We start from the raw sequence: 22,099 nt of genomic DNA on the forward strand, positions 1-22,099 counted from the left end.
CTTGGGCCTTTCCCAAAATTCAAATTCGGCTTGTAATTTGTGGTCAGTGGTGGGGTGTGTGTGTGTGCACAGGGGGTTGGAACATACTCAAACAGCCGGCATCCTGTGCTGTGGACTTTCTTACACACACACACACTCACACATGCAGAAATGCCTAGGTTATGAACCCACTGTACACATACACATAAATACACACAGGCAGCTGCTACAATGTGATGTGGGTGACGGCTGATCAGAGACCGGACTTCTCCGTCTCTGGTCGGAGAAAATAAAACGTGGCTTTTTTTAACAGGCAGCAGAGAAGCTGGTTAAAGAAATAATAAATAGAAAACAGGCGGCCAGTGTTGAGTTCTGTGCGGTTTGGCCTCTGAGGTCTGCACTTCCCACTATTTATTCTCTCCACTGCTATCAAGGGTGCACTGATCATCCTTTTATTGTCCTTTTCCCTCACGTTTTTTTTCATGGTGGGGGCTGACTATCGGGGGAGGGGTAGTAGAAGGTTAAGAGGTCTGTCCTTTTCTCTTTCTTTCTCCTCCCCATATGACCGACGGTCCATTGAAGAGCAATAGCACAATGTGTTGCCATAGGCAAGAGAGGAGGGGAAGGGGGGATCTACTCCTCCTCTTGGTGCGTTTGGTTTGGCTGCCTCTCAGAGCAGCAGCAGAGGCCACAGAGCTCCTCTTGCCTTTCGCCTCCTGCGTTTATTTTTCCCTCCTCCGTGTCCCGTAGTGGGTGGAGAGAAGCTGGAGGCGCTGAGCTCTCTTCCCTCAGGCATAGAGAGACCTGCTGGGGCTCAAGCAAGCAGCAGCTCCACTGTTTGGATCTGCATGGTGCACTCATTCAGGGCATTTTTCTCAAACTTGCAGCCTCCTCTTTGGATTCTTTTTTTCCCTGTGGAGTTTTCTTTTATTTGCTGCAGCTCTGTTGGGTCCAGTTTGGTCCAGAGCTGGTTCTGATGGCTTATATTTGGGCCTGGCCGGCCGGCAAAAAGTTTCTCCTGATGCGAGGCAGGTGTCTCTGATGAAGGAAGCTGCAAGAAGCAAGATGAGTTTGATGCTGTGCCGCTGGGAGCAGAAGAATTTCACCATGAAACTGGTAGGCTTAACACTTCCAGGTGAAACACCAGGGGGCAGTTAAAAGAATTATGGCGCCACAGTTATGTTTTTCTGCGTCTATGAAATATGAAATCACAGCCCTATAGGCTTTTTTCTATTGTTGACAGTCCTTTTATCAATATAGTGTTCGCATTTTTATCCTGCTTTTTTTTCTCTTGATGCTGCATCTTCAGGACATGTTTTTTTCCCGCTGTGTATTTATGTATCAGTGAAAATGCTTGTCTCATCAGCCGAAAGCCTTACAGTAGCTGTGGTGTTGGATTGCAGGCATGCAATGGATTAGTGGCGGTCTTTTTAATATCAGAGAAAAGTGCTGAAGGGGTGGATCCTGGTTTTCCCCTCACCTGATACTTGCTTCACTTTGATGTCTGCATGGAAAGTTAAAATAGGCTTAGCAAGGACTTCAACCACAGTTTTGCAGCAATTCGTGTGTGTGTGTGTGTGTGTGTGTGTGTCCTTTCAAGCATTTATAAGAAAATGACAGTCTTTGGTTTCGCTTTGTTGCCCACTGTGATATAAGGCCAAAGAGATGGTAAATATTCAGCAGGATCTGGGCCCCTGTGATAAAGGACAGGGCTGATCAGGTGCTGATAGGTCATGTGGTGCAAACAAATGAGAAAAAAAGATCTTTGTAATAGCTGATGTATGTGATAAAAGTAGGAAACTGCAGATTTAATAAAAGTAATTTTGTAAGACGAGCACCCTGTTGAGTTTACAGACATCACAGGTGGATGGGATACACACTCTCTCTCTCTCTCTCTCTCTCTCTCTCTCTCTGTCTTTCCTTCTCTTTCTTTCAGCCATGGTCCTTATCTGGATCTGCTGGGAGCCCACAGAGGAAGGGGAGATGCAGGCAAAGGAGGTTATTACCAGAGTCTAGAGATGAGCTGATAAGAAGGCTAGTTTAATTACACACTGCTAACCTCCACACAGCGTGACTGGCAGGAGGCCGCTGGGCCACAGGGTCAGTGTGTGTGTGTGTGTGTGTGTGTGTGTGTGTGAAAGAGAATAAGAATGACAAAGAGATCACAGGCGTGCACACTTGAGCATGTGCACACACTCCCAGAAATTAAAACAACCTTCCTTTTTAATATGAAGTGTGGTCGATGTCCATAATCCTCTCAGTTCTAATACAGGTCTATTGATTATTTTATTGTCATGGTCCTTATGTCAACATACGACCTATGCTGCATAAATCAAAACACATGATTTATTTGCTTAATCCTGGTCAGAGACATGCCACTACACACAAAGCAGAGAATGAATAAATTGTAATTTATTATAAGGTATTTGTTGTAGTTGTCATGTGGTGCATTTTTAAAAATGAATTTATTTGACAGAGACAGTGTATAGTAATGAACATTGCTGCCAGAATTACCCAAAAGACTAGTTGACATCTGTAATCCCTGGCCAGATGTTACAATAAACTCCCTAAAGATAAAACAGAATTATTGAAATAGGGTGCAAGCAGCCACTTATGATACAACATTGATAAGATTAACATGTTATATTAGAAATTGTTGCTGTTAATGATAAGGCAGCTAAAAATGACATGACAGCATGAAGCGTAAAACACAAAGCAAGAGGACGACATTAAATATTAGTTAAATCAAGCAGGCAGTACAAGGACACATCTAGTGCACATCTTTGTGTGTAGTACTGATGTGCACACAACAGCCACAACATGCGTTCAAGTTGTTGAAGTCTTTGTTGTCTGTAAAGTTTCATCTCAGCCATCCAGGTGGGACAACACCTGAAGACAGTTTGATTCAATGCCTTGTCTTCACTTGAGTTTCCAAAGTTTTAAAACCTCTAGCCCCGTGAGTTGGATTAAAATTTCTCCAGACAACAGTTGCTATGGGCAATTGAACATTGCTTTTTTAAAATGTTTAACCTATTGGCATTTTATACATGTTTTATAGGCTGTAGTAAAGGGAAAGTCAAAGTCTTAAGCTTGAGTCAAAACCAGGATAACATGAAAAAATGGCATGAACCTTTGGCTTTAGTGCAACTAAAACTTATAGTTTTAAAATAGAGGAGATGAAAAAGGATCTCTGGCGTATTTGAACTTAGTAGATTGCATGATGGATGTGCATTATCTTTAAGGTTTGGAAAGTAATCTTTGGGTGTATTAAACATTTTCTAACCTTGCTGAGTCAGCTCAATGATACTGTAGTGTGCAGACCCTTACTACCACTGCAATGATTTTTAAGGACCATGAGGCAGCTTCTTGCGAATTTCCTCTGTATGGAAATCAGTTCTATCATTGCATATGGCATGCTCACTCATATAGCACGGCTAACAAGCTAAACTCTATTTAATAACACTTGCTGGGCTGCTGTGCCCTCATGTGCATCGGGCTGCATGTGGCAGGATTTGTCCTTATCAGATGCTGCACGGCAGACCCTGCTGTGCTATTTTTTGTACTACCAATTTAGGGGATTTAGAAGTCTATTACTTATGATTCAGCAGTATCATATTCTGGATTAACTGCTGAATATTTGGGAATTGTCAGGGTAAATGGTGTACACAAGCATCCACCAGCATCATTTTCCATCCACCAGCAGTGATGCATCAGTTTATGTATCACATGTACAGATGAGCACACTCTGTCTCTTGGCTTTCTGGTAGATGGCTTTGTATCCCATACTCTAAACTGCAGATTTCTGGCCAAGTCGTTTTGTCTAGCATGTCCCTGGTATGGCCTCCATGCCTCACAAAGCCACATGTCTTTCATGTGCCAAACAGAGAGCAAGCAGAGACATGAGGGCTCTTTTAGAGTGGCCTGTTTCAGCTTTCTGCGGGCTAAAGCCACTTGAGAGGCCTGTGTGAGTACAACAGAGAACCAAGGGGGGGAGGAAGTAGCTGCCAGGGGCCCCACAGACCAAAAACCATTCGTGGTGCATCCTGCAGGGGGTAGAGAAGAAGTAGCAGCTCCAGCTGCAGTGGTGATGGAGAATGTTTGCTAGTTCCAAACGTTTACTGTGTGAAGAACATGCAACTTGTGTACACAATGAATGAATTTCACAGACCACCACTCTCTCTGCTTCTCAATTGGTTTCCGATTTTCTATGTGTCTGTTTACAGTTATCCCCGCTGTGCTGCCAGCACTCCCTTGTTAGTGCTAGTTTTGGTCTAGCAGATGTAATGTCACATTAGAACAAGCATGACATGATGATTTTAGAAAAATGAAGGATCACAGTTGAAGCAGGGGAACAAAACATAAGTGGGTTTGATGTAAACCACTATGGAAAGTCAGACATGTCTAAGTGTGTGTATTATGGCAACCATACCCCTGGCACCTATGAAAGTGAAGTTTAAAGTCAATGTCTCAAACCATTCTAACACTTTGGTGTGCAAAGGTGCTACACCAAATAGCCCAGTACAGCACAATTCTTTCTGGGCTTACCATCATCTCCATTCATCAGACAGTAGAGTTGTAGGAGAGAGGTGGGACAGCATCCATGCACTTAAGACAGTTGAGCCACCAGGTTGCCTCAGTCCAGTTTGTGGTCAAGCCTTGTGTCCTGCATACAGCAGCACAGCAGCTGGCAGAGCAGACTGCCGTCCTCTGTTGTCATATCATGCAGACCAGGGACACTGATTTCTCAGAGGCCATCTGTCTGTGTATGCTAGTGTTCACTGAGAGCTGTGCAGACAAGGATTCCCTTCGGCCAGTGTTGACTTATTTAAGCTGAGTGGGGTTTCTGCAATCACAACTAGTGTCTCGGTTGAGTCTAGATGTTAAGTGTGACAGAAGATAACACACACTTTGGTAAGTGGGAGACTAACACCTGCACCTATCCACCACCCCTTCCCCACCTCACACCCTTCTGTTAGATTATTGTGCAAGTGTATCCATCAGTCCATCCATCATTCTCCCACCAGCCATCTGCTAGCCAGCCCAGACTGGGTCAGAGGGGATGTGTTGCCACATGCCGCCCTCAGCCTGCAGCAGCATGGAGGGTTGCCGAGTTTCTACGATGAGACTCGTCATGGTCAGGCAACACGAGAGGTCGCCGACAAGAATATGTGTGTGCTGCGCTTAACACCCGTGGGCTGTTAAAGAGGTCGCCCTTCACCTTGGAAACAACACTGGTAGTAAAAAAAACATTATGGATTGGCTGAGAAAATTAGAAGATTGTTGTGTGTAATTCCTAAAGGTCAGGAAATCAGGAGTTGATTATGACACACAGTGGGAGGCAGTGCATGAATTGGTTCTGTTTATACTACGGAGCACGAAGCCAATGTCCACTTTCTACAAATGCGTTTTATTCATACAAACCCTTCCAAACTACTTCATACAGACGGTTACAATAATGCAGGCCTTGTCAGCATTAGCCCCTGCCTGTTTTTCTCTGGCTACAAGAGGTCTTTCCTTTTTAAAAGTGTATTTAAACAGGATCTGTCTGCGCTCCAATGTGACACCCTCATGGCTCTTTTTTTGGCCAGATGTCATACTCAAATGGAGGAGGTGCCCCTTTTTTAATTTTCACCCTTGATGTTTTGAAAGTCCGTACACACGACTGCTTGTCCGACTCTGGCATTAAGCAGCAGAGGAAAGTGTGGGGGAGTTGTGACGGGTTTCCACATCTGCCTTCATATTTCTATGTGTTTGTATCAAAGCACAGACATGTGTGTCCTTGAACAAAGCCACCAGTTTCTGAGCTTATTCAGTTAAGCTCATTTCGTGGCCCGCAGCTGAAGTGTGGAGTTGTTCTGGGCAGCTTCTAGGTGTGAATTTAGAGTCAGGAGCATGACGCTGCTGATGGCAGCCACGTAAAATTAAATCAGCAGGAGACATAAGACAATGCCGGGATTCAAACAGTAGTAAAACCCAGAGAGGGAGATCTGAGACCTCCCATGTGAACTCTCGTGTCATGTTTGTCAGTGTGTGTGTGTGTGTGTGTGTGTGTGTGGGCGCCCGCTGTAATGTACAGCACCAGGTGTGTCAGAGGAAGAAGACACCGAAGTGTTCTCACATCGAGGAGAGACATCCATCACATTTACACCATCTGTCCCGCACCAAGGGATCTGGTGTGAACTGTGGGGCACCATGAGCACTGGAAAACTTCTTCAAATTGTGCCCGGATCACCACATATTATGATGAACCGATGTAGCACAAGACACAGCTTGTTTGAGGGAGCAGACCATCATAGGTCATGTGTGCACCCTAGCAGGTAGGCAGTATCGCTAATCAGAGCGGTTATCCCCTGCTGTGAGGCTGTAAGGACAGTGAAGAAGGCTCGATCATTCCATTTCAGTCTGTCCTGAAAACCAAAACTCTGATTTACCTTTGAGCCCGATGGTGGTGGCTGGAAAAAAGCACGTCTGTTGTCTGTTTAGCTGCTTGATTCCAGTTAACCACATTGATATGTATGTGAGATTTAATGAAATTTGCTAAAGCACAGAGTGCCCAAAAATAAAATGTTCAATTTTGGGTTTTCTGTTGCTGGTCTGTCTCTCCACCAGCAGCAGAAGAGGGAACTGAGTCAGGGTGTCTGACTCAGACAGACTGACAGCCAGAGAGGGAGAGAGGGGTTAAAACAGCATCAGAAGGTCTGAGGCTTCACTATGAAGTAGAAGTAAGAGAGAAGTACAGATAAAGAGGAGTAAAGCATGTCCTGTTCATACAGAGGGGAAGCCAGACTCACTCACACAGCTATTACAGAGATGTGAGGGGGACAGGAGAGTCATCAGAGTGGCTATATTTACCCGCTCCAACTCGTCTTTATGAGAGAGCGCTCTCGTCTTCTGTGCTTCTGGAAGTTTATGGAGCTCTGGTTGTTTGCTTTGCCTTGTCAGTTGTCTCTATCAACGTGACAGTCCCACATGGCGCAGTATGGCGGCCTCATGGTGCCGGCCAGGAGCTACAGCCGCTTCTCCTGCGAACACTACAAAGTGGTAAGAAACCCGAGCGAGATCGAAAGGGTTAATGTATCGAAGGCTTTAGAGTTAATGGGCTGTTAGGTTGAATGGGCTATTAGGGTGTTGTGAATAGTTGATAATGAAGTGAATGGACAGAAAAACAAGGGGGAAACCAGCCAAGATTAAATGTTTGCATCTACCACAGACATTAACCGAACGGACTTGGGAGTTATGAGAGAAAGAGACTTAAGTGGAAGCTTGAAATAGAAACGTCAGGAGGAGAGCCAGATCTCCAGGAGCCGCCAGGAATTATTTTAGAAGCCCCGGGACAGAGGCAGGTAACAGACACTGTCAGTTGAACAAATGAATGAAAGCTTACCGTTGGGATTTTGTTCCACCTCATAAACCCCTGGATGTCCTGAACATGGTCAGTGAAAGAGGCCTTCGTCTAAGCTTACTCTGTGCTTGGCGTTCAAAGGTAGATTTCCTTTGAAAAGGTAGAAGAAAGCACTGTTATCGGAGCATGTGTTTTGTAGACTCAGCACTCACTTCAGTGCTATTACCTGAATTATAACGAGAGCTGTTTAAAGCCCTGGCTCCCTATGAAAGCTTCTCGTGAGAGATAGCACTTTATAGCAGCTTTGGTCCTGCTGTGTTCTCTTTATAGTTCTTGCTCATGCCGGTAGATTAGTTCATAATGGCGTGTTAAGTGCAGCTTTTTTTTTTTAGGTTGCTTACTGAACCCTGAAAGTAATAAGGCTAATAGTCCCGAAGTTATCAGCATAATTGTTTCTGGAAAGCCCTGCGTCGTCAACGTATGTGAGGACCGTGCCTTGATGGACAGACCTGAAGTGTTGTGTGTGACTGTTGTCATGTGAAAATGTGTAAAATCTAGCTGCTGGATTGTGATTTTCATGCTTCAACTTCAAAGGAAAGACTCAATGGTCCTTAACAGGGTGAGAAAACTCCCAAGCCTCTCAGTTATGAGTTTCAAAACCCATTGGATACATGCACCACCTCATCATCATCATCATCATCATCATTATCATCCAGCTAAGATCATACAGACCTCAGGCGCTGTGCCAACATATTTAATGATGATGAATAGAATCCTACATAAGAGCAGTCATTTGCAAATCAGGTGTTGTCAGGTGTCCACTTTTCCTTTTGAGTTGATTCTATATATCTAATATGTAATGCTAATGCTCTCCAGCTCTGTGCTGCCAATGACTTCCAGAAACCAAATACTTGTACTTGATAATAGCTTTTAGTATTAGATTAAAAAAAAGGTCTCTTGGAGACGACAGAAAGAGAGAGAAAGAAAAAGTCTCACTCTCTTCATAGTTGGAAGGAGATTCATTTGTGCAGATTGAGGCAGTATATTTGACTGAATGTGATTATAGTTACATGGAAAGCTGTAGGTGATTTGGTAAGATCTGGCAAGTGTTCTACTTGTTTTTTGCAGGAAAAAAATGCAGGGAATTAGAAAAAAAGACAAGATTTACTGAGTGAAAGTATTCCAAAACAGGACAACTAAAACAAATCCAGCAACAGCAACCTAAAAGCTTTAACTATTAAAAGTTTTGACATAGTAATGACACAAGAGTCTTTGTCAACATCACTGCAGTGTTTGATAGGCAGGCAGGTCGTAAGTCAGTGTCAGTCCAAACAACAAAGGAGAGGAAAGAGAGGAATAATGGGACACATAAACACAAACACACATGACCACCAGATGCACAAAAGCACATCTGCTTCGCTCCTCCTCCTCCTCTGTGATCAGTGTCTGTCGTGACATTCGCTAAACTTTCGCCTCTGCACCTGCAGCTGAGCCATCCGAGCAAAACAGAAAAGCTACTTTGCAGTCATCCCTCTGCAGAAAGTCCCACTCAACTCAAGGGCACTGTCCCCGTGTGGTGCCCTGGCTGCCCTCGCCCTCTCCCCGCCCAGGCTGACCCAGCACTGCGGGGATGGCCTGTGTGCGTCATGCCCTTCTGTAGGCATCGCACACCAGCCTGGTGACTCAGCAAGCTGAGACAGCAGGGACGCTGGACGTGAAGCAGATTTGTGTTCGTGCTAGAGAAAAAAAAGACGCAGCTGTTTGAATGAGTGACTCATCACTGCTCCTCACAGGCTTTGAAGAACTGACTCTGTCATTTTTGAAGGCTTAAATTGGGCATTATTATCCGAACATGCACTTGGATCCAGGCTTTCATGCAATGCATGCTTGTGACTTGACAAATGATGCTTGGTTGTGTACAGGTCTTGGTCTTGACTGGAGTTCAGATGAAACATCACAATGTCTCAGAGAGGTTCTGCCACCGATCAAAAAATCGATGCTTCAGCTTTGGTGTGTGAGAGCGTGTGAACGATTAGTTTCCTCCTGATGGCAGGGAAGGTAACCTCCCATCAGTGTGTGGAGATGAATGTAATGTTGCAGCGTTTTCAGTGGCTCCTTTTACCGTTGCCTTAGCCGACTAAGCTTTGATAGAGGATGAGCTTATTCAGGTCCTCATTAGTTTCCACAGAATGTTCGCTTGTCTTCCTGACGTCTGCAAAAACTTAAAAATATGAATGTAAAATAGACAAGCTATATAGAAATCACACCAGTGGATGTCTGTGGTGGACCAAGTTCCACACTGGTCCAATACTGTCGGCGTTAAAGCTAAAAAAGGATGCGACCTGGGTCCAGATTTTCTACATGACAGTGACAAATTCCCAAAGCATCTGATATTTTCCATAAGGCCCTGACTGTGAATGAGTCAGTGTCATGTTGCTTACCCTGGTGACAGGAATGTCCCTGACACTGGCACCAATTTACAGCTCCTATGAAAGACTCTCAATCCCAAGAGGAGGAGGGTCTGGATTACTGGGAGTTTCTGGGAATTATGGGATTTCCCTCTTGGAAAGAGCATCTCTTGAACATGACACATGAGACGCCTTGTGCTTCAGTGTTGACGTGGGGATGTCAGGAGAGATTAGGATTGTAAGGGGATGGTGCACTGTGTAGCAATATTGATAATGACATGATCTGTCATTTTACTGGACCAAGGCCATGTCGTGCTTATTATTTATTTTTACATCCTGTTAAGCACTGTTCAGGCTCATCCATGACTGAAACAGATCCCAGCATGCATTGAGCCAGATGCAGGGAAACACCCTTGCAAGGCTAACTGCGACAGGACAGGAGGCTGCAGTACATTTGAGTGTATCACACAGAAATATATCAGGATATTATTTTTGCTACTTCATCCATTTCTGTATTTTGAGGAATTTCAACATGTTTTTGTACATTTGGCAAAATCAGCCAAACTTAAAGTCATCACAGCAAAGATTATACAGTAAATACATAAATCTAAAAGTATAAGTGACCTGATTTAGATGAGGAAACAACTGATTACAGAATAAGTAAGAATTACTCCAATTTCTAATACTTGACATGGTTTGATACTCAAGGCTTCAGACATATTTCATTTGCTTCAATAAAAGGCAGAGTGTCCCATGAGGCAGTAATGCTAACCACTTAGCCTGCCCTGTATGTCGCACTTTTATCCGTTCAATAAATTAAATTCCTGATATAATGACAGTGTCAATTCATCAGTTGTTTATGACCCTGGAGAGTTTTAATTAAATTTTCTATTCAATATGCAGAGTGGTTCACTGTGATGTAGCAAGTAGTGACTCCTCATTCATGTCTGATAGATACTGAGTCAATATGGAGTCAGTACTCCTCTTCACTAACCATGCAGCTTATTAAAATGCCTCTCAGATCAGATGCCTGCTTCTCATCAGCCCACACATCTCCTCCTCTCTTTCTGTGACCTTTTCAAGCAATTTTCAGATCACAGACGCTACAATAAAGATGTGGTTAAACGCACATAATCCAGATTAATGTATTTGTGAAGGCTTTTTTAGGTTTGAATTACCAACATGCTCTTTGATTTGCAGGAATCTAACTGATGTTGTAACATTTGGTCTGTGATGAGATGGACCTCAGTGCTATTGATGTACTGCAGGGGATGGTTACAAGCAAGTAATTCCTTATGTTTATATTTTGCATCCACATCCGCGGCCTCAAAATGACTTGAGTGATGTTAAATATGACTGTTTGGCCCCTAGGGGGCAGAATAAATCCACAACAGACACACAAACTGGACATATTAAGCCATCTAAGGCTGCCCTGGTTAACATGTTGGCTAACAATTGCACATTAACACATCCATCAAACAGAGCTGCATTCAACAGATGTAAGTCCAATGTTTACTCTCTTTTTATCTCTGTTTTGGTCTCAACCAACTCCTGAAGAATATCTGTCTCTTTAGCTTGGTTAGTTAACCAGCAGCTATAGTCACGAACGTTAGTCGTTAACAGAATGTCTGCTGTTTCAGAGCTTTAAAAAAAAAAACCCAGCTACCTGCTGCTGCTGGAGACGAGGTTGTTGAGAGGCGAGACGTGACCATTCAGTAAGTCTGTCTTAAAGGTGCAGTGTGTTTACGCTAATGTAAACATTATTTATAACAAGTATTAAATTCCATTTGTGCCGAAAGATCCCTCTAAATTCTACACACTGCACCTTTAAAATGAAAACAATGAGCTCCAAGAAGTGAAAAGGCTCAGCAGAGTAGCTAGAAAGTGTAATTACATTTTCTCTATGCGTTAAATATTGTTTTATGTACTTTGAAGAAGTTAGACATGTTAATCTTTCATCACATGCCTCTGGCTGTTGGACAACGTCTCTCCAGATCAGAGTGCTAAGAATGCATCACATCTCCATGTTTCCTCTTCAAACGTGAACTTCTGATACCTGAGACATCACAGTTTGGACCTGGTGTATTTGCCCAGAGGAGGACGTCAGAGACAAAAGATTTGTTTTAAAAAGTTTAAGACGTGAAAGCAACCTGTTGTGGCTCGCTCACTTCCCATTTTCTTTCCTCTCACCACCTCCCTGTGCCCCCCTGCTTGCCCTCAGGTACTTTGACAACCCCCCCCCCTGTGGTTTCCAGCTCTCTAACTGACAGCTAACCATTTCACCTCCATTTTAATTACACTGCAACCCCACAATTTACCTGCCCGAAACCACTTCAAAGAAAACTAACACACACACAAAAGCTCCTGAACATTGCACTTCCTTTCCTCTGTGACCAGCTGAGAGTGTGAATTGAAAGGACAGAGTCTAATCCTGCTGCTTGACGGCTTTTTTAACTCCGTGTGTCACTCAAGAGTCTTTTTATAACCGCGTTTGTGTTTGGGCATGCGATTTAAACGTCGCTCGGAGGGTCTTTGTGTTCAGTGTGTGGTCATGGACTCTCATAAACCTTTCACATTTGAGCTTGTGCGTGAAGATGAGTTACACGTATGTGCGTGTGCGCCTTTGAAGTGCTCACACCTGTTGTAAACCATCACGTGAGCGGTGATTCATCCGATGCGAAAAGCTCCAGGTCTGTTTGCCGTTCAGACACAAAGAAATAAGGGTCACAACTGTGTCGCACACCTCGCCAATCATGTTACGTGCCCAAGCTTTGACTGAAACAATGCTGTGCACTCATTCTGTATTAATACGTGCACTTGAATTTCACTGTAGCGACAAGCTCCATTTCTTGAAAAGGTTTACAAGCACATTAGAAACCAGGTAACTGGGAGACAAAGGATACACAGGAAATGACACAACACTTTCATTCAAGCAAAGTAGAAATGTGGTAAAATGTCTTTTCAATAGGCAGCAGGTTAGTAGTCAGATTCCCCACCTACTCTTGTCCCTTTATTTTTTGCTGACAGTGCATATGTGTGCAAATATTGTTCAGTTATGGAAGCAGACATATTCAGACTATTAGATTCTACTCTCAGTTTGACTCTGGGTCTTGATCTTATCATTTCAAATTGAAGTAACTATGAGCATTGCTGTCACAGCGATACTCTCACTTCATGTCAATGCACACATGTGAAAAACCATGCTTGGGAAATCAGATTTCTCATTAACATGACAGTGAAGAAGTCACATTACTACAGAAGTTTTCACCAGACTGGCACAACAGTTTTGGGGTTTGTGTGAAACAAGAGAGAGACATAACGGGAGAGGTGTCTTTATTTAGCCGAGCTGTCGCACGTCTCAGATCCCTGTGGGAGAAAAGGTGCTCTGAAGTTACACTTGTTAAACACAGTCTCTGCACTTTACAGACAAATCAAGCCGGAGTAATGAGGTATTCGATCCTCAAAAATAACTTCTTCTTTATTAGGAATAATGTTCTATGCAGCTTCTCTTCAACCTTTGTGTGCTTTTTTTTTGTATCTCACCAGAAATAGAAACTCTCTTCTCTTGATGAGAGAGGGAGAAAAAGCGAGAGAGTTTGGCAACTAATTATGAAGGAAGCTATTCAGATTATTCAGATGCTTGCTCTGGCCCCCTCCTTTACTCCCCCCAGGCAGTGAAGGGTCTTTTCTGTCCCCAGAGAGTGATGTCAGCATGGCCCATTGAAAACAGCCGCCGTGCGCTCCGAGATGAATGCCCTGGCTGAGCACAATGGCCCCAATTTGAATACCACGCGGATATATGCCAGATCGGAGCCCCAACAAAAGAAAGAGGGCTACTCTGCTCCCATTCAACCATGTTGTTATTTTATTAGAGTCGTAAATTTGCTTCAACCATTTATACCTTTTGTAGTTTTCAAGTGTTTATGGAGTTTGAAACACGTGGACTACCTGACGGTTTTTGCCCCTGTTTCGGGCTGGATGGTGTTTTTGTTGGCTCATAACTGAACGCCGTGGTTGTGTTTGTGTCTGACCGCAGATCTACACCGACTGGGCCAACCACTACCTTGCCAAGTCAGGACACAAGCGTCTCATCAAGGACCTTCAAACAGACGTCACAGATGGAGTGCTGCTGGCTGAGATCATACAGGTCGTAGGTAAGGGAATCACACATTTGATTGTAAAGTCGACAGCCTGCTTGACTCATGTGGTGGCTAAAAAAAAAATGTGGAACATATCATGAGTTACTTCTAAAGACACAACTCACCTCTCCCAAACAAATAGTTGCAGTTTTTTAGAAAGAGAGACAAAATCATGACATAACAAGCTTTTCTGTCCCAAAATAGAGTTGATTTTACATCATCAGACTCTTTGATCTGATGTGAAAATGCCAATTTCAGTCTAAATCAGCTGCTGCACAATTGAATATATTCAGTAAACACTACTGAAGTACTAATCCATCCTAGCTCACACAGACTCATTCAGAAACAAAGACAAACTTATAGGAATCTGGTGAGTGGTAAACTTGTGAGATACTTGTGAAATACTTCTTACTGACAGTTAGTCCTTTAAACAAACTGCAGACAGGACAGAAACATGTACTATTAACCAAAATAAAGAGCCCATATAAAGTCCATAAAAACAGGACAGATGATAAACTAACACTACTACAGGTTGATAACAGTTGGACTGTAATTAGTTAATCACTGTATAAGCAGTATGGTTTCTACACTGACCCACATGTATTTTGAAAGGGATTTACTTGTGTCCCGTGGCCATAAATAGAAAATGTTAATATAGTACACTAGTACAGAGTTAGCGACAAAGTCCCCTCACATGGCGGCAGGACTATGAAGATACTCAGCCCAGTGCGGGCTCTGAAAGTGGGCTGTTCCTTTTCTGTTTTTGACCCCTCACACTCGCTTGTATCATGATCAGTCTCGTCATTTACTCTGGCTGTCCTCAGCCTGTCACTCCATGTGCCGACAGCCGTGAGGCTGAAGTGGGCCGTCGTCAGCTGACCAGTGACTCAGCATGTCACTGACTCTCTCCGCTCCCAGCTCTGACCCAGATTTGTACTTCCTTTGCTCTGCACAGCTTCATCCTGCACAGAGAAGAGTCTCATTGTTCTCAGACTGGAGCTGTTGCATGTGATCCTTTTTTAGGGTTACATCAGACTTGTGGGCGTCCAAAGGGTATTTTATACTCTGTATGTGAGATGTGCCTACATCACATGCCTGAGGACCTCCTCCTCTCATAGCATTCTTGACTTTGGCTTCAGCTCTGATGTTGATTGTTAGGTTATTCTGCAGCAACAGTCAACCCTGAATGACCCTGAATGACCCTGAATAACCCTGAATGACCCTGGATAAGGAAGGAGACGTAACAGTGTAGATGGGGAGATGAAAAATTGTGCTAATATGGAACCACACAGTCTGTTTTTCTGGCTTCTGTTTGACCAGTCGGCAACGTCCCCTTTTCTCCAGCGCTAAACGTGATTAATCCTGGACCTTCAGAAAGTTCCTCTCCTGAGGGGAGACTTTTTGGGGCACTGGAAGTAAAACTGTAATTAGTTTTTATCAGTCAAAATGCAGGTAAAGTTCTTGAAGGTTCCTGCAGTCCTTTTAGGTGTACCTGAAAAAGTTCCTGACCATCGTGGTCACCTGGTGCCCACTGTGTTCTCACAACATTAATACTGAATATGATATCAATATATATAACAGCTGACCACTGCTCACGTGAAAACGACAGACACCAGAATAACCCATTCACCTGTTCTGCTCTGCCTCTCTGCCTGCTGCCTCCTGCCCCCCCCCCTGGGAAAACCTCACACCACACAATCGCTGGTGAAACTGGAGCAGCCTGCTGGTGTCAGAGCAGCCATACTGGGACCGGATATGGCACCTATTTAGCTATTTTACCAACTCGCTCTCAAGGTCAGGATTATTGAAGAGGGAACCACCACCCCCCCCCGATCAAAGAGATCAAAGTCCCATCGTAATGATAGTTTCTCCAACAAAATTCAGCCAAACCTGCGATCTTTTAAGATATTTTACTTCCTCAGTTCGCACAGTCCTGCTCACTTTTGCTGCACTACCAGGGCAAATGTGTCTGGTTGTTGGTTTTTTTATTTTGGGAACATTTATTTAGTCTGGGGTTTTAAGTGTGCATCTAAAGAGTAGCTGTGTGGGTGTCACCACAGTGTGCAATTTTATTTTTCATACCATAGCCAACCATAACCATAGCCAACAGTAGCTGCGTTAAATCATTAATCATTTCAGTGTTAACTCATTTGTTTAGAGTGTGGAGTGATGTTTGACATCTTTCTACCAATACAGTGTACTCCTCATATTAAGAAAACATACACTCTTAAAGAAAGAACAAAATATTCTATAGAAGAGATAAAAACCAAACTTTGTTCACTTTACCATCAGCTAAATGTACAGCGAGATGTATTTGAAAGCAGTGGCTTCCAATCTTTTAACCCCTCACACCTTTATCATTATTAAATTATTATTAAATCAAAGGAAAATGAAATCAGTACAAGGGTTATTACTGCACATATGCATGTGTAACATGTGATGAGGGGCCACAAGTCGACAATCCAAACAAAAAAACCTATTAGACGGCAGTTTACATTAAATGACACTGCGTTTCTTTACCTGACAGGCTGAAGAGTGTTTTCTCGCAGGGTAGGTGGTGCAGTACTGAGGTGGAGCTGCACGGTGGGCCCCACTGTGCCTCCTGATGCAGGAGGCCATGCTGTTGGCACAGTTGTCAGCTGTGAGCTGATGGCCGTGTCTCAGCTGCTGTGGGCTGGGCTTCTAATAGACGGGAGGAATCCTCGGCACCACACACACGCCCCATTTGAAAAGAAGCACAACACACATCTCGCCGGGGCCCCAGCGGCCCCGTTCCCATTTGCTGTGACCAGCTAGTGTTTCATGTCTCGACGGGGGGGGGGGGGGGGGGGGGGGGGGGTCACAGTCACCGGCATGAACACCTCTGCTCTCCTCACTCAGCCGGCAACTGTCTGGGACACACACACAGGGATCTCCGCTGGAAATAAAAGAGAGGATTACATTAACCAAACACGCCTGAAAAGAGTGTTCAGTCTCTCTTCTTTTCTCTCTCTGTCTCTGCCTCCTCTTTCTGTCTCTCCTCAGCCAATGAGAAGATTGACGATATCAATGGCTGTCCCAAGAGCCGTTCTCAGATGGTGAGTGACCTTCTAAGTTTGTTTTGGCAGGACGCTGTGAAATTTACCTGTGTGTGTGTGTGTGTTTGTGTGAGTGAAGTAACACACCTCTTTGATGTCCCATCTCACCGACTCATGTGGCCCTCGCTGGGAGCTGTGATGGAAAAGTCACTGGTGAATAGTTGTAGATGGTAGTGGTTAGTCCATTTATTTTTACTTTTGTGGTCTTGCGGGCTGCCGTCCGTGAAACCTCTGGCTCGGGCTTCTAGCAGTTGGCGCTCAGTTGAAAGCATCACAGGCTTTGGTTTTGGGGCCAGTTTTGCCTCATCTTACTACACTTGCAGAGGAGAAAACATTCCTCCCATCTCCACTAGAGAAAGCAGGCAGGGCACATCAGCAGCGATGACAAAGAAAATGTTAACAGCCAGTTATGATGTGATTTTGTATACAGTGACATTTAGCAGATATGTAAGTGGGCTTCTCTTTGTGACGATGCTGGTGGGATTTCAGTGTTTTCACAGTTTTGTGTTCTCTGTGGGAAATGAGCCGACGGTGCCCAGGGCAGGGCTGTCCTCCGCTGAATGTGAAGGGTCGTAAATTGGGCCAATGTGCCAGCTGAGGGGGCTATTTTTGGCCACCAGCCAGACTACTGAAGCCTCTCAAAGCACCAGAGAGAGAGAGAGAGAGTCATACACACCCATAGTTAACAACTGAGGAGGAGGTGGAAGCACAGCTGATCCCATAACCCTGCTTCTTCATTGCAAACACAAACGCATGGACCCATATTTATACACTCAGTGGGGCATCTTGTTGTTCAGACTGTTTTCTATGGCTGTTTGTTTTTTATAGTGCTCTATTTTCATTACTTGACGGGGGACTGTTTCTATTTTCTGCCATGTTAGAAGTTATTTGGTGCTCCCTAAAGTATGTCTTGGTGAGAAAAATGTCCTTCTTTGTAAATGATAAAGCCCCATAGTGTATCAGTCAGGATGTATTCAAAATATATAATAACTGAAAATATAAGGCTGGAACATCCACTTCCACAAAGCGAGTCTGACTTTACTGAGCCAAACGCTGGTCATCCTGGAACACCGGTATCAAAACCAGCTTATTTAACTCTAAGTTATCATATCTAACTAGGAGTGCATCCATGTGTACGTGAACTGTTACTTCCATGTCAGAATCATGAATGAAGACGTTAATATAAAATGAGATAACCATTAGAAAATGTGGTTATAGTGACCACAAACTGACTGGAGGTGAAATGTATGTTATGTACCCACACTAATAGAATCAAATAAGAAGTTGTAGACACAGTAGAAACAATTTTCAATTTATCAAAAGATGTGAATATAGTTTAGAGCATGTTTTGCTGTTTTGAGTGATGATATGATGAACATGTAATTAACAGCATGCTGATGCACGCTGTTCTTCTACTAAAACAAAAGAGAGGGCAACGTTTATATTCTCAGTTATCACAAAGTCGCCTCACGTTATTCTGAGCTGCAGTGATGGAAGAAAGGTGCACAGGATTCTTCCCTCTGCATAGAAATCCCTCCAGGAATTACAGGAATTTAAAATCCAGCTGTACTTACCATTATAATGTTTAGTGTGATAAACTATCCGAAGCCGAAGTAATATAATATAATAATCTATTTGCATGTAAACCCAAATCATTTTTACGTTGCTATTTTCTCATCATATATCTCATCAGTTTGACTAATGATTTGCTATGGATTTTTTTTCCTGTAATAATTTTACCAACCCTGGACCACAGAATGCATTTCAAACTGGTCGTCAGCGCTGCAGTACCCTCTGCACACGCAGACACACAAACCCACACAAAACACCACCACCCAACACTTATCAGTTAAATTAAGTTAAGAGACTGAAGCATACGTAGAATTTAAAAAGAAATGTTCTTACGTGTTTCATAGGTAGGAGTGACCCTGCTGGTTCCTTGGTACCAAATCACCCCCCCCCTCCAACCAACCCCCCTGTTCCGCTCACTATCAATAAGGCCTTCCCCATTAGTGCTGATTACACCCCCCCCCAGTCGCCTGTAATTGAGCCTTTTGCGCTCTTTGGTCTCAGTGGTCCGGGTGCCTCTCTGTGGTTTTGTCATTATCAACATCCTGTGTAGCCTCTGTCACATCCAGCCTGCTGGCACCTGCAAACACAGCAGTTTTTTTGTAATGACAAGAAGATTGCAGGACTCTTCAGAGACAAATGAAGTGGTTCCAAATATATAATATGTCTATGATCATGTCCTAAATGTTCATAGATCGTGTCTGTGTGTGTGTGTGTCCGTCAAGAGGGGAACAAACGATGGTTTTTACAGTGTGCATTCAAGCAATGTGCTATTGTTTATTGGATAGTGGCTGTCAAAACCTGCTTTTATTTTGCACGGATAAGTTCAGATGTTGCAGTTTGTGTGCGTTCGTTTGTGTGCGTGTGAGTATTTTTGGATCACTGCGTATAATCTCAGGAGGTTTGTCAGCTTTAAAACACAATCCGAAGCACTGAAGCAGTGCTAAGGGCAGGTGCAACCGCAGTCATTATGCAAATGTCTGCTCTGTGTGTTGTAGTACTGTCAAAATAAACACACACACACAAACAGAGAGTTTAGTTGGCAGCTGATGGGGGGAGCCCACTTTTACTGCTCTTTATTTCATTGCTTTCAAACCCCCAAAAGCTTCCAAAGCTGCTGCCAATTACCACCACTTAACTTAACCTCCGTCTCTAAACGAATAAACATGGAAATAAGCTCCATCAGTGGGATAAACCATGGAACTCTCGCCTCACAGTCACGCTAGCTGATTAGCATGCAGGCTAGCCGGGCTGAAACGAGAGGCTGTTTTTACAATTGTCACATCCTCGTTAAACGGCCCCCCATCGTCGGGTCATTCCTTTGCTGCCCGGTCACGCTCTGTGTGTGTCTGTCTGTCTGTCTGTCTGTCTGTGTGGGTCCAGCCCAGAGCAAGGGTGTTGTGACACCAAGTTGTTAAAACCACACAGGATGCCACACACACACACACACACACACACACACAAACAAACACCCACGGGGGTGTCTTATCCAAACATCTGATGTTGCTAAAGCAGCAGCTTCTGAAGTGAACTAGATTTCACCTGCTAAGGGCTGAGAAATCAAACAAGGCCCAATAAGAAGTGTTTCCATCAGCCAAACATTTCAATATCAGTATTTTAATCAGTGCTATTAAAATCTGCTAATGGATTCCTTTACTTTTTACCTCACCTACTGTGGACAAAGGGACTTTCTCACTGGTACAAAGTCGTTCAAATGAAAAGAGTTGGCAGCATGTCCTGGATTATCCACAGCACCTGGACACTGTTTCCTCAAATGAGAGGCCTGTAATCAACACAGATAAAATGACTTTCTGCTTCTCTGTTTGAGGGCTGAAGTGACTGAAACCTCAAAACGTGTACAAATAAAACTCAGATCATGATCCACATAATGTGAGGAAGAATATATGTTGTTATGATTTTGATGCATTGACCTTTTAACTCATATATGTGCATAGCCCTTAGCAGATGAGAATCTAGACAAATTATACCTGTATTTACATTAAAAATGTGTGGATAATCCATTACATGTATTTACAAATTCACAATAAGCCATGCGGTGCTGTAGACTGCATATTAAGGAAGCAAGAGTGTGTTTGTATGTGTTCAAGTGTTCATTCCTGGACGGATTTAATTATGTGTATTCTTGATACCCTGTTTGTTTGACTGGTTTATCCTCTCCGACCTGCCAGTTTTCTATTGCTGCAAAGGTGAGAGGGAGAGGTGAGCAGATAGACTGACAGACAGCCGCACAAGCAGAAACCAGCAGGACCAGATGTTTTAATGGGCTTGATGAGAAACAGAAGCATCAACGGCAATCGAAAAATGTTCAGTGATGATCGAGCTGTTTGTTGATACTCTGTGTGTCAAACTGAGCTTTTCTTTTCTGTGTTTCACCTTCAGGTGCAGTGTCACTTAGAAGTGCCTCACAGTTTTCACCTGATGAGAACACACCCAGTAGTTAACCTGAGTGTGAGTGTGTCTCAGTGTGGTTTTAGTCAGGTGTCTGTACAGTGGAGATCACACATTCAAACTGGTTTGTAGGTGGTTGCTTCTTTGACACAGATGACGTTGAGTCTTCTTGTAGATGGTGAAGCTTTACACAGCTAAGCAGGACAAGACCCAAAAGATCTTTTATTAATGATTCAACACGCTGGTTAATGTATAATCAGAGGGAGCGGCACTTTCTGTTTGTGTGTGTGTGTGTGTGAGGGAAAGAAATTCCCAACTGCGTCAGCTGGTCAGAACGTAGGTGATCACATGATGGACTGAGAATTACTGAGCAATAACAGATACTGTTTCTAAGCAACCAGATCCAGCACACCCCAAATCTTGATTTCAGAGAGCCTTTATTTATGTCTTTCACATGAAGTTTGCCGAGCCCCGGGCAACAAAGAAACTGCAACTTAAGGGGGGTGGACAGAATAACGGAAACCCTTGACTGAATAATGCAATCCAACACAACAGTCCTGCAACAAAAGCTGCCTCTGTAAATCTGCTCGTGATCGTTTTTTTCATGAGGCCACGATGGTGAGGTGATGGTCATGGCAAGGTGTTTGTATTATTTTGTCCACCCCTTGTACATACAGTACACACACATACACACAAATTGAGCTCATTTGTTGCATAAACAAGTCATCTGTTGCAAACAGTTAGTCTATTCATAGGAGATATGACACAACAGTTTGGAAATTATATAAGAGGGAAAAGCTCCAGAGTCCGTAAAGAATGATCATAAAGATAAATCTTATATTTACATATGAAACGATAAGAGAAAATACACAATGTGAACATAACGTGTTTACGGACACAAATAAACAGCAAGTCTATGAAAATGTATTTGTAGGAGCAGTAAGACAGATTGCTGCCTGAAGTTGATGTGCATCATTTTTTATCAATAAGCTGTGAAAAACAGCACTTCTCTGTGGCCTGGAAGCCTGTAAACAGAGAGAGAGAGAGAGAGAGAGAGAGAGAGAGAGAGAGGGGTATATGTTAGAGTTCAGCAGGTGAGCTGGTAGCTATAATCTGTGAAACCCGCAGAGAGTGAAAGTATGTGTGGACTGACGCTGACGCATTCAACCACACAAA

General features: G+C 43.5%; 1 protein-coding gene across 1 annotated transcript in view; it reads left to right on the forward strand.

The window, feature by feature from the left end:
* The first annotated feature begins 1,014 nt into the window (after positions 1 to 1,014).
* Positions 1,015 to 22,099, forward strand: part of nav2a (neuron navigator 2a) — a 90,193-nt gene continuing 69,108 nt past the window's right edge. The window contains exons 1-3 of the mRNA XM_070837684.1: positions 1,015 to 1,095; positions 13,766 to 13,883; positions 16,893 to 16,945. Coding sequence (XP_070693785.1) covers positions 1,021 to 1,095; positions 13,766 to 13,883; positions 16,893 to 16,945 — 246 coding nt within the window. The 5' untranslated portion in view covers positions 1,015 to 1,020. The remainder of the gene's footprint in view (positions 1,096 to 13,765; positions 13,884 to 16,892; positions 16,946 to 22,099) is intronic.

The sequence above is a fragment of the Pempheris klunzingeri genome, chromosome 1 (genome assembly GCF_042242105.1).
Source record: "Pempheris klunzingeri isolate RE-2024b chromosome 1, fPemKlu1.hap1, whole genome shotgun sequence".
Taxonomy (NCBI): Eukaryota; Metazoa; Chordata; class Actinopteri; order Acropomatiformes; family Pempheridae; genus Pempheris; species Pempheris klunzingeri.